We start from the raw sequence: 17,233 nt of genomic DNA on the forward strand, positions 1-17,233 counted from the left end.
AAAGTTGTAGTCTCTGCACACAGTTAGCAATGCCTATGTGTTTTTCTCCATCATAACATGAGTAACCACTCACTTTATTATTATTAGTCAACGTAAATGTTCTCCAACAAGCTCAGCATATCACGATAAAAATTGCTAAGTTCTAAAAATCCATAAAAGGCTTAATAATTTTTATTGCAAGATTCATGACCCAATCAATAAAATATTATTCGACAAACAAATTAAATTAACACAATTTGAGGTCAAATAATTAAAATCTCTTCTAGTCAAAATATTTTCACTTCCAATGTCTACACATGACATTAAGCTCTTTTTTTTTTTTTTTTTTTGATAAATAAATCAATTATCAAATTTTTTCATAATAAAAACTTTCCATTCAAGAAATGATTTCATTTTTCTCGTATGCGAATTGCATATCGCAAACTTTTATAGTATTTGACTTCTCATAAGTTTAAATACTATTGTTATGCTCTAATCAAAATATTTGTGCAACCATCATATCAACCTTTAAGATTGATGGAAATAATTTTTAGATGGTGCACAAATTCTCATTGATATAAAATAATTACAATCTGAATATTAACAATAAAATAAATAAAATACAAGAGATGAAAAGTAGAGTATTATGGAAAATCTCACAATGCTATAGAATTGCGCAAAAGCGTTGTCCTTAAAGGTTGATTCATGCTTGCCGGAGTGAATAATTCGGTGCGATTAGATCCTTTGACACGCAACCTCCTAGGATTAGACTATAGTGTTTACTTTCGTTAAGCACGCACTTTCAATAACGAAGAGTAATAGAATAATCCTTTGATCTTCTTGATCAAAACCACGTAGAGAAAATACAAGAAATAGAAGACAATATAGGTGCCGAAAAATCCACTAATTCTATGTGGCTATATTATATATATATCCGAGTAAACAAATCATGAAAAATATATAAGAAAGATATTTTCTTATAGAAGTCACTTGCTGACTCTTTCAAAGCTCACAATTAAGTTAACTTTTTTTTTCTTTCGATCTAAAACTTATGATCATGTAATAAATACAAAAAAACAGTCATGACAATAATATCATATTAAAGTCTATGATCAATTGGCCATGCGTTAAAGACAATAACCAACGGTAAAATTATAAGTTAATGACCAAACGGTCATAAATAGTAAAGATGATAAAATCTCATAAAAATATTTTTATGCCAACCAGTAAAATATTTGAAATAACTAAAAAAAAATTGTTAAAACCAATAGCAAAATAATAGATTGTGTTAGTAATTGGATCTTAATATACCCACAGTGGAGTTGGTCCATATAAAATCAAGAGTTGTATCTTTTGAAATTAGTAACTTCCATAGCCAAGAGTTATGTCTTTTGGTGGAGTTGGTCCATATAAAACCAAGAGTTGTATCTCTTGGAATTAGTAACTTCCATAGCCAAGAGTTATGTCTTTTGGTTGTTTATAAATAACCCATGGATGGAAGTTAAAACACAGATTTTTTTTCAAGCATTTTCAGAATAAAAAATATAGAATCTCTCTCAATTCTCTCTTCTATTCTTCAACATCAAAGAGCATTTAGGTTGTGGGCATATGAGTTTTTGTTCTTGTAATAAAACACCACCGTTGAGTTCTTTCAAATCTGTACGTGAGAGGCATCACTATACATTGTAGAACACTCATCAAAGATCCTTATTTGTTAATTCTAGAAAAAAGGTACACACATAGAATTCTATATTTTTTTTATGTTTATGTTTTACTCAACATTGGTATCAGAGCCAGGTTGAGTGTTTCTCATTGTATGTATGCCTGTATAAATATTTTTCTTATACATGAGAAATTGCAATGAAACCAAGTTTCTGATTCATATATCATTTTCATTAATATATGGCCTTTAATGGAAAATTTCGAAAATGAAGGAATTAGACCACCAAATTTATATATGTTGTAAAGAACATTCATATGAACATACGCACAAAATTTGGTGATGATTGGACATGTATGTTGAGAGATATACACATTCTTATTTGAAGAACATGAAACTTTGTTTTTATTTTTCTGATAATTGATTATCATCAAATGCATTAATTTTTTCAAATGGTTAGATTATACTTGTCATAGGTTTAATTTGACATATGAAATGTGAAAAACAGACCTATAATGAGAGAGATTTGGAGGATTTAAGATTAAACGTGAATCTGGAAATAGGGTGATAGTTAGGTTTTAAGAGGTTGAAGAAGCGTTTATATCGTTGCATCTTCTCCAGAACCGGCTCTGGCCCATTGGTCAAGCGGCACTTCTATGATTACAATGGCCCTGTTTCGATTCCCCTTGCCTGCAGATTTTGGTAACATTTTTTTTTTTTTACTGAAAGCTTGCTGTCCACGCGTGCGCATTCAGTGAAGGAAAGTAAAGGCATGAGGGTTTGAACCCATGCCATTTAGAAAGAGTGCTGAGCACTCTTAACCTTTGGGCTAAAGAATCCTCTTTGCTGTGAAATCCTCTTCCTTATTTATAATACAATAAAACACATATGCATAAAATGAATGAAAATTCAATTGTTGAAAAGATTGCATGTTAAATATATATATATATATATATATATATATATATATATATATATTTTGTATATTATGTTTAATATTGGCATGCATGTAAAATTGTTTGGGGGTGGTAGTAATTTTTTATGGATTTATTTTATATAAGAATTGTATATCAAAATCCATAGTTATTTCTTTGGAGAAATGAAATGCATGCTTACTCTTTTAAAATTTGTTGAGATAATTTTTTTTTAGAGCATGTATAGCCCCTAAAATGACGACATTGAATTTATTCTTGGCATGATATTTATGTTTGTTGCCTAGAATTAATTTAAATAGTGGGAGTTAGGTTGAGTTGAATATATTTCTCCTCCCTTATGTGGTTTTGAGCGAAAATCAAATTAAATATGATAATGGGTACTTGTGGCGCGAGAGATGATTAAGAGCTTAGCGAATTTTCGATCTTGCGACTTGTGCATAAATTATTTTATTTAATTTGGATTAACGTGGCAAAATTTGTAAACGTGTGTACATAATAATAATAATATTCCTCTCGTTTAAATGTAGTGAAAATGGCCTCTAAGAGTATTATTGCTGATTTAAATAAAGGAGAGAAATTGGATGGGGATAATTATGACATTTGGCATCGAAAGATCCGATATGTCTTGAATGAACAAGAGGTCTTGGAGACCCTAACCCAATCCACTGCTCCTCAACGAGGGGACACTCCTCAACATCGATGCGATCTTGATGCCTATGAGAGTTGGCTCAAGAAAGATCGTTCTACGTGCTTCACATTGTTAAGCAGCATGAGCAACGATCTTATAGGCGAATTTGAAGAGTGTCAAACTACCCATGACATGTGGGAAGCCCTCAAGTTGAGATATGGAGGCACTTCGGCTACAAGGCTGCGCGGATTAACAATGAAGTTTGACTCATACTCAATGTGCTATAATCATAAAATGAAGCAGCATTTGAGAGTGATGTCTTCTATGATTCGCGAGCTTAAAGTCGCTGGAAACAATCTCACTAATGAACAGTAGGTCCAAGCTGTCATTTGTTCTCTTCCAAAATCTTGGGAAAATATGAGCCAAAACATGACGCACAACGAAAATATTAAAACATTTGAGGATGTAGCGCGTCATCTTGAGCTAGAGGCTGCTAAACCTGAAGCATCTGTTAATATGGCTGAATCTAGTTCGCATAGGGCATTTAGGCCCAAGCACTGGAACTAGAGGAAAGATCCCATGAAAGGAATGACTGGAAGACTTGCGCCTAAGAAGGCTAAATCCACCAAACACAGGAGAGGCAAGCGTGGTGGAAAGAAAGACAAATCTAAGTTGAACTGCTTTAATTATGGCAAGAAAGGACACTTCACTCGTGAATGCACTGAGCCGAAGAAGGTACTCCCTAGTTTCATGTCTCATGGTATTTATGTTATTAGTCATGTTATGGTTGTTGATTCTTCTTCTGAATGGACTATAGATTCAGCAGCAACCGAACATATAGCTAGAGAACGTACGGCGTGGAGTATCGTCGCCTACTAGTTGGGAGCCGAAGATTATACATGGGGAACGGATCTAGTGTGGATGTACTAGGCATTGGTACTTACAAACTGGATTTGCGACGATGGCACACTTTGTTACTCCATGATGTCTTGTATGCTCCTGAAGTTCGGCGAAATCTGCTATCAGTTAATCAGTTGCTTAGATTAGGGTTTGAGATTGATTTCAAGAATATGGGTGTAAAGATAGTTTTAGGTACACATTACTGTGGTTGTGGCTTTGTTTCTAATGGTTTTATGGTTTTGGACATCAATAATTTATATTATGATAATACAATTGCTTTGTTGACTTCTAGAGATAATGTTTATGATGATTCTATATTATGGCATGCTAGATTAGGCCATATAGGGCAAGATAGAATGATAAGATTGGCTAGAGAAGGTCTTATAGACCCACTCGCTAAAACGTCATTGCCCACATGTGAACATTGTCTTATGGGAAAGTCAAAAAGAAAACCATTTGGAAAAGCCACTAGGGCATCTTTCCCATTGCAATTAATTCACTCAGACATTTGTGGCCCAATGAATATGAGGTCAAGGCATGGTGGTTCCTACTTCATCACATTTATTGATGATTACACGCGATATGGTCATGTCTACTTAATCTCCCATAAGTCTGAAGCTTTGAATTGCTTTAGGCGTTATATGAATTTGGTTGAGAACCAATTAGACAAGAGCATCAAAGCTCTTAGAACTGACCGTGGACGCGAGTATCTATCTGAGCAATTTAAAGTGCTATGTGAAGAAAAAGGAATCAAAAGGCGGCTAACGATGCCTCGTACGCCACAACAAAATGGTGTGGCGGAAAGGAGAAATCGAACTCTACTAGAAATGATTAGGTCAATGATGGCACAAACAAACCTACCAATATCCTATTGAGGAGATGCACTTATGACTGCAGCCTACATTCGTAATTGAGTGCCCTCAAAATCAGTACTTTCCACACTGTACGAGTTATGGACCGGCAAAAAACCCAATTTGGATAATCTACGACCATGGGGTTCGATGGGTTTTGTTCATGATACTTCCCATAAGTATGGAAAGTTAGGCCCTAGAGGAAAGAAGTGTATCTTTATACAATACTTAGAACATTCTAAGGGCTACGTGTTGATAGGCGAACAACCCGATGGAAGAGTGACTGAAATAGAGTCACGAGATGTTGATTTCATTGAGAATGAATTCCCTAGCAGGGGTAAGGTTAATAAAGATTTGGAACTATATGAATTAGTGGATCAAGAGGGAGACGCTCCAAGTAGCCTAGTAGAGAATGAGGAAGAAATTTCCCAATCTCCTAGGGACAGTGGGAGTGACTTGCCACCTAGTGGGAGCACACCACTAGAAGAGGATTCACAAGAACCTCAATTGCGTAGAAGCGAACGTGGAAAAATCCCTCGACGAAACTTTGAGATTGAAGGTGATGTTTTCATTGTTGCTCCGCAAGATGATGATGAGCCTAGGTCATACCATGAGGCTATCTCATCTCCAGCTAGTAATGAGAGGATAAAAGCAATGAATGAAGAAATAGAGTCAATGAGGACTAACCAGGTCTGGGATCTGGTAGATCTTCCACCAGGACGCAATGCCATCGGAAATAAATGGGTCTTAAAGATCAAGCGTAAGGTGGATGGTTCAATTGAAAGGTATAAGGCACGCCTTGTAGCGAAGGGTTACACCCAAAAGGAGGGTGTTGACTACGAGGAAGCCTTCTCTCCAATAGTAAGGTTTGCCTCCATTCGCACGATCCTTGCCATTGTCGCACATTTGGATTTAGAATTATTCCAAATGGATGTTAAAACTACATTTCTCAACGGAGAACTAGATGAGGAAATATATATGGATCAACCTATTGGTTTTGTAGCTAAAGAAAAAGAGCGCAAAGTTTGTAAGCTCAAACGATCCATTTATGGTTTAAAACAATCATCTAGGCAATGGTATCTAAGATTTCATCAAGCCATTATTTCTAATGGATTTAAAATGATTGAAGAAGATCATTGCGTGTATGTGAAACAATCGAAATGAATTTTTGTAATCCTTTCTTTGTATGTTGATGACATTTTATTGGCAGGAAATGATAAAAACATGATTGTCGCCATTAAAGGATGGTTGTCCTTTACTTTCGAGATGAAGGACATGGGTGAAGAAGATTATATTCTTGGAGTTAAAATTTCTAGGGATCGTTCAAAGAAACTTTTGAGTTTGTCTCAACAAACTTACATCAAAAGGATTCTTGAGCGCTTCCAAATGCATAACTGCAAACCCATTGACACTCCTGTTTTTAGGGGCAAACCCTAAAATCTAGAAATGAGTCCTAAAACTCAAGAAGAAAAGGAAAAGATGTCTTGAGTTCCATATTCTAGTGTCATGGGTAGTCTGATGTACGCTATGATGTGTACTCGACCAGATATATGTTATGCTGTTGGGTTAGTTAGCAGATTCCAATCAAATCCAGGACTTGCTCACTGGAAAGCAGTAAAGAGAATACTCAAATACCTCAAAGGAAAAATGGATTATGCACTTTGCTATCAAGGTAAAGATTTACATTTAGTTGGTTACAGTGATGCTGATTGAGGTAGTGACATAGACGAGCGCAAATCCATGACAGGATATGCATTTTTGCTCAATAATGGAGTGATTACTTAGAGTAGCAAAAAGCAACCTTGTATAGCTTTATCTACTATGGAGGCTGAGTATATAGCATGCTCAGCAGCAGTGCAAGAGGCAGTTTGGTTGAGGCGATTCTTATAGCATTTGAATATGGTCACAACAATTAATGATCCTGTGACAATTCATTGTGATAGTATGGCAGCACTTGCCTATGCTAAGGATCCCAAATATCATGGAAGAACCAAACACATAGACATCAGATATCACTACATACGAGATATGGTCGCTAAGAAAGAAGTGGTGCTTAAACATATTTCTACGAGTCAAATGATAGTTGATCCACTAACAAAGCCTATCATTCGAAATGCTCATATGGCTCATGTTAGGAGTTTAGGACTGCGTAGGTTATGATTATTTTTGCTGACCATGTACATTGGATGTATTTTACTTGGAATATTATTTTTATATATGTAACGATTTTTCATTTTTTGTGTGACATTAAATGAATTATATTGTTTTTACTAGTACACACATATAAGCCATGTTTAGTATTGGCGAAGAAAGTATGTCAACAGGTTTAGATCGGCTTTCTCACAAGAGCGATCGCCTCTAATGCTGTGGTAGCAAGGTAGAGATGCTTTGATAGCGAGCAAGTTAAGATAATGTTGCCTTAGTTGGTGCTAAGGTGAGACACATTTATAGATATGTCGCCTTAGTTGGTGCTAAGATGAGGTCTATGACGAGTATTATTTTTTAGGACCGTGCGTGGATATCCCACAATCCATTTAGCCTGTGATAAGCTAGATGTGAGATCTTAATTTGGCGCCTGAGATGGCGAGCAAATAAAAGACTCAAGTTAGGCGCTTGGGTAGCGACTAGACTAAGATCTGTACGATGTTTTTGAGGCTTAGACATATGCTCTTTTGGAAAGAGAACTCCACTGTAGCATGTATTTCATACTACATGTGCTTGTTCGACTGACAATAGAGGTGAGTGAATTGATCCCTTCTTCCTCATCGTGTGAGTCTTATGGGTCATTATTAAGACCCCAATTATGCCCTATGTGACCTTTGACTATGTTGTGAGGCAAAGGATTTAGCGTTTGCTACTTTAGCATGTTGTCTATGGCCATGAATGATGCGGTCTAAAGAGACATGACTGGGAAAGCGGTTGAACCTAAGCTAAGTGACATGAGGGCGAGGGAAGATTATTCGGTAACACATTCACGTTTTGTATTTACAGTCGACAGGTTACGTTGCTTCTGAATGTTGCGACATAATCGTAAATACATTACAGTTAGTGGGGGTTTAACATACTTTATGAAAAATTAAATTCATGAAGGATCCGAGATGTTTAATCCAATGTGACCGAATGAGTCTGAGGCATAACGAGACCTTGTTTTGTTTTTAGGGATGTTGCTATGCTAGTCTCTAACAAGACTTAGTATAATGCTCCCGATATTTCTACAGGTGTGCTTGACGGTCGCACAACCTATTTGCAAGTATGAATGATGTTAGAGATTGATAAGAGAGACGTATTATGATGAGTGATGTATGGTTAGCCCATGCTCACTATGTGTATGTGGGAGATGTTAGTAATTGGACCTTAATATACCCATAGTGGAGTTGGTCTATATAAAACCAAGAGTTGTATCTCTTGGAATTAGTAACTTCCATAGCCAAGAGTTATGTCTTTTGGTGGAGTTTGTCCATATAAAACCAAGAGTTGTATCTCTTGGAATTAGTAACTTCCATAGCCAAGAGTTATCTCTTTTGGTTGTTTATAAATAACCCATGGATGGAAGTTATAACACAGATTTTTTTTCAAGCATTTTCAGAATCAGAAATACAGAATCTCTCTCAATTCTCTCTTCTATTCTCCAATATCAAAAAGCATTTAAGTTGTAGGTATATGTGTTTTTGTTCTTGTAATAAAACACCACCGTTGAGTTCTTTCAAATCTGTACGTGAGAGGCATCACTATACATTGTAGAACACTCACCAAAGATTATTATTTGTCAGTTCTAGAAGAAAGGTACACACATAAAACTCAATATTTTTTTTATGTTTATGTTTTACTCAACTCTGTAACACACACAACAGAAGAGACATGCATGGTGACATAAGGCCAACTTTCAGGTCCTACCAACACCCAACCAAGAGCACTGGACATGCAGAACAAAACGACAAAGTAGTTCTACGTAGCCCTCATGTTTTTAGTGCAAGAATTAGGTCATCTGCTAGAGAGTTAATTAACTGAGATTCTAGATTGATGGTACCGTACGTATAGTTGTGAACATGTTAAAGTGTAATGATCACAACTAATTGCAATGCATTTAACTTTTCCTTTGTTTAATAATCATTTACATTTAGCAAATTAATGTGTTATTTTGGGTTAAAACTTATTGGCACAATGTATTCACTTCGATGTAAAAGAAACTGTTCTTTCTTTCTTTTTTCTTTTTCTTTTTTTTTTTTTTTTTTTTGAAAGAGTAAAAGAAACTGTTATATGAAATACTCTCTATAGGCATATATAATTACTGAATGCATATAATGAAAAGATGAGTTTATCTGCATATAAAGAATCTGCGTGAGAAAGACCAAAGCAGTTCTACGTACGTACCTTTAATATGGAAATGTTAATAAATTCCACACCTTCTAGTATGTCTTCCACAAATTAATACCTCTCTCTCATATATATTGTTATTATAAATTAAAGGTAATTGGATATATGATAGAAATAATATATTTTGTACACATAATAATATGTAGAAAATATTATTTTTCCTGTATAGTGCCAAGAAATGGATCTTTGTCACATTAAAAAATGTTAGAGGCCTAAATTCTAATATATGCAAATAATCACTTCACTCGAATGGAAAAAAAAAAAAATAATCACTTCACTCGATGGACTATGTTATGATGTAATAGGTTTTTTTTTTTTCCTTTTTTTTTTGGAAAAAAAAAATATTTATTCCTTGGGTTTTCATCTAATTTGGATTTAGTTCTTAATTAAGTTTTAATTTAAAAAATAAGGCCATTTGGTTTTGCCTAAATTTAAAATATATATGTCCCTCTATTACTTTACTGTCAAAATTAATAGTTTGTCATCTGCCACATATCATTTGATACGTTAATGTCTATCTCAACATCTCAATGCAATGCTACGCCAACAAAACCAAAGTCTTTTGTTATTATAGGTTTGCTCTTTAGATTTATATTTCGTCTTTTGTTATTATAGGTTTGCTCTTTAGATCTATATTTCTCTAAGTTTTATGTATCATCGATTTTTTTGGTGGGCCATTTTTTCTTTTTATTATTATCTATGAATGACTTAACATTTGTTAACGTTCTATTGCATTGGACTGTTCATGACATGTCAAATGAGACATGTGGCACAAACCATTAACTTTGACGGTAAAGTGATATATGTGTTTGTCGACTTTCATAGATTTATACTTTCTTAAAGAACAGCTTAGTAGATATCATGCTAAATCCTTTAAGAAATAAAAGAATTAGAGTAGATACCACGTCTAATTCATTGCTTAGGGAAATCAAGAGCTTAAAGAGTAGATACTATGCCCTTAGGTTGGCAAGCATTAAATATACCGGTATGATTGGAACATCGGCATATTGTTATCTTAATTAGTTTGATTAGTGGTGGATGTCAAAACCCTAATCCTAGTTCTTATTTTTATCTTTTATTACCTTTTTTATTTTATGATTAAATTCAATCTGTGACAATTGATTTAATTCTGTTAATTAGTTAGAAATTACAATTCTAAGCAAAATTACTAATCCTCGTGGAAATGATCTTGTATTTGTTTGTTGTACTATCGTTTTGATCTTGTGCACTTGCGAATAAAACGTACGAATATTGTCTATTAATTTAAGTAGTATTTGGCACAATACCATGCGCCGTGGTACCCCATTGTATTATGCTTTAGGGGAATGGAAGGAAAATAGGGAGAGATGTATAGCATTACTCAATTATATATGTTAGCATTTTAGTGTTGGTAAATTAGTGTCAAAACATGTTATATATGTTTTGATTTTTAGGTTTAGAGATAAGTCGGTATGAAAAGGCAATATAACAAAGGCTGGAATTAAACATGGAAGACTTCAGTCGATAGCTTGGTCAAAGCTCATTCAACCAAACCAGTGCATAAAGTCCCAATACTGAAAACTGAGACGTTCGGTTAAAGGGGTGGTCAAATCTTGTTCGAGTAAAATGCTACAAAGTGACTCCAAAAGCCTTGGTTGAAATTTGTGAAACCCTAATAGTTCAATGGAACGACTTAATGTTGGGATCCTATAGCGCAAAGAGTGCGCACAGCAAAAAGAACAAATCCCATGAACTTTAATCTTTAAGATAAACATGGTTAGATTGAAATTAAAACACAAGTTTGTGTTACTTACATGATAATTCGGCCTCTCCTAGGTATGGGAGCGTAGGGCTGTATAATTCTGGATGAAAATCTTCCATGAAATGGATCTTTGTCACATTAAAAAATGCGAGATGCCTAATATGTGCAAATAATCACTTCACTCAATGGACCATGTTAAGATGCAATGGTTTTTTTTTATTTTTTATTTTTTTATTTTTTTTTTTATAAAAAAAAGAAAAAAAAAATTATATTTAGTCCTTAGGTTTTCATTTGATTTGGATTTAGTCCTTAATTAAGTTTTTAATTTCAAGAATAAGGTCCTTAGATTTTGCCTAAATTTAAAAAAAGTCACACTATTACTTTACTGTCAAAATTAACAGTTTGTTATCACAACAAAAAATTAGTTTAATACTAGCGACAAAAATTCCTTGTTAAATGTCCAATAGTCAATGCCATTGGTCTTTAGTGGTGACACTAATGATAAACCATCAACGGTATTTAGAGTCGACACTATTGAAAATAGCACATGAACCGAAAATGTTTCCACTATTAGTCATTTATTAGCATCGAGTCGACTCTAATGACCTCTATCAACGTCGACTAAGATGTTGATACTAATAAGCCAATACTAGCAACGATGTTGATGCCTATCACCGCTAATAAGATCGACGCTCACTACAAGAAATTTGATCTTTAGGGGCAACTTTTTTTGGACGATAAAAGTTCCATAGTGAATGCTATTGATCATGTCGACGTTGATAAGTTGGACACTAATACTCCAGTGTTGATGGTCAACTGAAGCTCATCAGCGTCCACTTTTAGAGTCTACACTGTAGATGACTCAATAGCGCTCACAAATGTCGATGCTAATAACATTTTGTACTAGATGTTGGAGAGCTAGAACAAAAGCTAAAGTGGACGTTGTTGCTCCACCATCAGCATCGACTTATTACTGTCCAACAACGTCCACATTTATTGCCGTTAATAGTATTTAAAATAATGCTCGACTATTTGAATTGAAACCAAGGTGGATGCTAATGTGCAACCATCAACGTCAAGACATTGCGGATGCTGATGTGCAACCATCAACTTCCAAACAATGTGGACGATGATGTCCAACCATAAACATCAAAACACTGTGGAAGCTAATGTGCAACCATCAACGTCCAAACAATGTGGACGCTGATGGGCATCTATCAGCGTCCAAAGAAGGTGGACGCAGATAGTGCACCATCAGCATCCACATTGTCGCCATTGATGCCCTAACAAGCTAAAAAACCAAAACATTATTAGCGTCGACAATTTTCCTAGAGTGGTATGAGTAACATAGTGCTAATGAGATGCGAAGCAAACAAATAGAGAAGGATTCACAATCCAAAACTGTAGGATTACCACAAGCTGCATTTTCATACAAAAAAAAAAAAAAAAAATGAATTTATGGTTTAATAGCATAGTTTCAGCATCATTGAAACCACAAATCTAGTCCTTAATAGTTCTAAAAACCAAGAGACCATCCAACTTTTATGGAACCAAATCAGTTAACAGAAGTTACAGAAGTAAACAAGACCTAAAAAAGCTTTACATCGAATTCAGTGATCCTTTTAAACAAACTGTAGCAATCAACATATCAACAACGTAATGCTATATGCAAAAACTGTAAGTGCATGTGACAGCCCATAAATACCATTTATAACATTAAGCATGTTATAATATGCAGTCAAAGTTCCACAAGTACATTGATGGAACATGTCATCAACAACAATGGCTTATAAAATCACTAACACTAAAATGAAAAGATAAAGAGCATATCTAGACTAAATTAATGATTATCTATAAGATGAACGAATAATTATCTATACTAAATCCACAATATCTATATTACAAATATGGTAGCAACAAGCTGACTTAAGTAAGCATTAGATACCTGGTTGTTTATACCGAAGTAGTCGAAATTCATCTGCATTTCTCACCCAAATGAGAACTATATCGCTATCACTGATAAGTTTTCAAACCAACAATGTAGAAAAAGGAAATGAAGCAACTAGGTGACATATAAAAGTGTTCCAGAGCCAACATCATGCCAAGGACAAAGCATTTTCCAAGACAAAAAGAACTAACCCATCTTTCAATGCAACTATGCAAGGTAAAACAGTTGTATCCTTCTTGATAAGTGTTGTAAAATTTTAAATATACTCGAAAGTATACGAATCGTTTGAAAATATAGGGTTGCAAGTGCGAGGTCGAACCCACAAGGACTTGTATAATTGTGGGAAACTAACTAAATATTAGCTAAATAAATCCTCATCTAGTTTAATGAAAATGTAGTTGTTGAGAAATAAAAAGTAAACAATGCAATTAAACTAAACAGAATAAATGAAGCAGTAAACTATTAAGATAAAAATAACCAAAGCAAACTAGAAAATAAATTATGTTAAATTAATAAAAGTGAGATTTGATAAAATTAAAGGGAAAAACACTAAGGCTTTGGGGATCTACCTAGCATTATATCACGTATTCTTGAGACATAATTTTTACTCAATTAGGTAGAAAATCAATTCTCATAACTGGAAGATAAAATAATTAAGCACCAATCAAATATAAAATAGACTGAACATGGATTTGTTGAGAATTTGATTTTTTTAATAACAATGTGACAATAAATTAAGCGATCAATATATTTTCGAATCATAACAAATCAAACAAAATAAGCATTTGAGATAAACAAAAATCATAATGAGTCAAAACAAACTTATCACATGAAATTGTTCTCAAATTAAAAGGTATCCCCAAAATTCAGTCATTAATCTATGAAGAATAACAATAGCCTCAAGAACACATAATAAAAATACTAGGTTTCACCCCTAGCCCTAGCTAGAGATTTAACTATTCATAATATTAAAATACTTAACAATATATAAATAAAAAGACATTGAAAAGAAAGAACTTGAATTTTAGGGACAAATCGCTTGCATAAAAGCTTATCTATCTCTCTCTTCTCCTCTGCGGCAGCCTCCCCTCTCAACCTAGGATATCCTCTCCGTGCTGCTGCTTGGTCTATATATATATAGTGGAGAGTTGGTTTTGTTTTGTGTTAGGTTTTCCTTAAATTTTCAGAATTCTCTTTGTTTTCAAAGCCACCACCGACTTAGGTTTTTTCCTTCCTTTTTTTTTTTTTTTTTTTGCAACATAATTTCCATTTCTTCCATTAATATAAAACCAAGTGTCTAGAACCCATCAGGTTCTAAATTTGGGAGAGCACGGAGTGGCATGTTTGTGTCATGTTTGTGGCCCCACATAAGTGGCTTGAAGGTCCACTTTTTTTCTTGCTTTATTTTCTCTTGGCTTTCACGTGCTGAGTTCTTCTTGTAATTGGCTAGGCTTGCTTGCTTTTATTTTGGCTTGCCTTGGCCTGTCTAGTTTTTTATTCCTTTATTTTCCTAAAAAATGCAATAACTTGCATTATAATATCATTTTAAGCTCACATTTAATAATTAAACATTATTCAACAATTAAATATAAAATGCAAGTATGGGTATAAAATAAAGAATGATAAAGCGTATTTTAATAGAGAAAATAGACACTTTTAAGCTACCATCAATGAGATTAACAAGTTCTCTTGAAATAGGCGAACTGAAGAAAACAAATGCCATTCACAAAATACAAAGGAAATATATTCAAAACCCACACAAATCTTTCATACAAACAGAAGTTTGAAAAACAAATGCCCTTCACATACTTCCTGTATAACGACATTCTTCCAGACATATCCGACAAGAGCATTATAAAACTGCAAATTAATAAGGGAGAGAGACTTAGAAAGCCTAACAAAAATTAATTTAGGAACTTGACAAATTCTCAAGTTCAGTTCTTTAACCTTGATAAACATGTCAAGGAGATTAACTAACTCAAAGTTCTTGAACCAAAAATTATGTGAATATCTTAATACAATACAAACCAAATAGAAAGTACCAACAAATATCTAAATACACAGTACCAAATAGAAAGTACCAACAAATACCAAAATACACATTACCAAACAGAAAGTACAAACAAATACCCAAATACGCAACACCAAATAGTAAGTACCAATAAATACACATTACCAAACAAAAAGTACCAACAAATACCCAAGTACATAGTACCAAAAAACATAACCCAAATAGATAGTATCAAAAAATACATCACAAATAGAAAGTACCAAAAAATACCCAACCACCCAATTATTCCAAAGCTCCCTCAAATATCGGCTTGGCTTGATTCACCTCCAATCAAGCTCCATCCAGACGTAAGAAGAATATAATTTCATATAATGATCAATAAGCTTTCTAACCATTACTTAATATGTGTGTGTTTTTGTAAAATTAATGCATAGGGAAAGATTCTCTAACCCTTCAAGACGTGACATTATCAAATCCACATTGGCTTGCATTTTATGTTACTTCCTCCTGTTTAGCGGTTTTGGCAAGTGACACTTGCAATGTGCTTTGTGTCTTCCAGTTTGTTCTGTGTGTCTCCCAATTTGTTATGTGTCTTTTGGAGCTTTGTCATGCATTTGTCATGGTTGTCAGTTTGGGTGGACGAATGTGCTCGAGATAAACTTAAAGGGGTAGGTATGAGATCGCACCCCATTCCTCTGATGTGCCCAGATCGTCGGCCCCTTAGCACTTTTGTAACTATTTCTTCTATGTGTTTCTCCACACTACTTTCCTCCACGTTGTGGCGTCCCACATCGCCTAGGTATGAAGATAGAGAAGGAGACGTTCTTATATGTATAGTTACACCTTTCATGACAATAACGCGTTTTCAAGCCGTGATGGTTATGATCCCATCAGAACTCCGTAGTTAAGTGAGCTTATACGAGAGTAGTACCAAGATGGGTGACCTCCTGCGAAGTCTAATTCAGGGGAGCCGAAAGCGAACAGTATTGTGTGGTATTGGGGTGGGGCATTACAACGTCCTCTTTGTTTGTTAATTCATGCATCTCAATCTACACAAGCCATAGTTGCTCTTAGTTTAATATATACTTCATCCAAGTAAGTTTATTATTCCTGTTCTTCACTAATAGAATTAATGATTGGAAAGTAAACATTTACTTACAAATAGGCTCTAACATTTTGAGTTTACAAAAGGCTCATTTTTTTGGTATGGGTATACTTATATAGATCAACACAAGTGGACTTGACTTTTGTTGCTTGTTCTTACACATAATACACATAACATAGTTTACACTAAATAATGTTACTTTCATAAAATTATGTTACGAGATTCTTACTTGTTTATAAATGTCATTGAAAAATGAGCAGGTGCCAGATGTGTGATTTGTACCCAACAAACTTCTATTATTATTATTATTATTATTTATTTTTTTTTTTTATTTCGTTCAGACTTGGCCTATGAAATTTGAAAAAAAAAAAAAAAAACAATTATTCATAACATGTTTGACAGCTGTATGCAAATTATATCAATCTTAATTTTCTACTCAATACAATAATATATATTTGCCTATTGCTACATCAAATGAGTCACATATTAATTTCCATTGTTCAAAACCATTCCCATTCGGACATGTTCTCAACAGCCTTAGCCATGGCAATCGCCTCAGGATCATCTTCTTTAAGCTTTTAAAATATTTATTGTAATGTTCCTTATACAGATTGGAGCAAATTCTATAATAGACACAACCCATGTTATGAGAAACAACTTTGAAATCCTCATTTCATAACAAATTTAGAGCAAGGTTTGACTAAGACATAATAATTAACAAAATAATAGTAAAAAAAGTGTCACATTATTTTTTCATATAAAACATGTCCTTAAACATTGAGATTTGTACCATAACATTGCGTACTAGCTTGCGCTTTTGTTCACTTAGGACCCTTTTCCATTAATCATGATGGAGTTCACACATGCTGTGAACAAACGCTCCGATCTTGTTCGCTAACCACGATGCATTCGTGTTTATTAGGGATGTTTAGAACAATGAAACCATGTTTAAGTACCAGGCCATTCAACTTCTTACATTTGTTCTTACCCCTTAGACTTTTGACAGACGTGTTAACTGTTAGGCAAAACATGATAGAGTAGTTAGTTATATTTAGAAGAGTATATTCTAAAATGTCTGTAACAAACTGAAATAATACAAAA

The 17,233-nt window shown here is 34.1% G+C and overlaps 1 protein-coding gene across 1 annotated transcript; it reads left to right on the plus strand.

The window, feature by feature from the left end:
- Positions 1–3,106: 3,106 nt before the first annotated feature.
- LOC132181829 (uncharacterized) lies at positions 3,107–3,577 on the plus strand. Its single transcript, XM_059595060.2, has one exon. It carries the CDS (start codon positions 3,107–3,109, stop codon positions 3,575–3,577), a length of 471 nt encoding a protein of 156 aa, XP_059451043.2.
- Positions 3,578–17,233: the final 13,656 nt, after the last annotated feature.

This window comes from Corylus avellana, chromosome 5 (genome assembly GCF_965113065.1).
Source record: "Corylus avellana chromosome 5, dhCorAvel1.hap1.2, whole genome shotgun sequence".
In the NCBI taxonomy this organism is placed as follows: domain Eukaryota; kingdom Viridiplantae; phylum Streptophyta; class Magnoliopsida; order Fagales; family Betulaceae; genus Corylus; species Corylus avellana.

What these genes read in the sequence shown, in the direction of transcription:
- LOC132181829 (XM_059595060.2), top strand. Translation starts at nt 3,107, where the DNA reads ATGGCCTCTAAGAGTATTATTGCTGATTTAAATAAAGGAGAGAAATTG.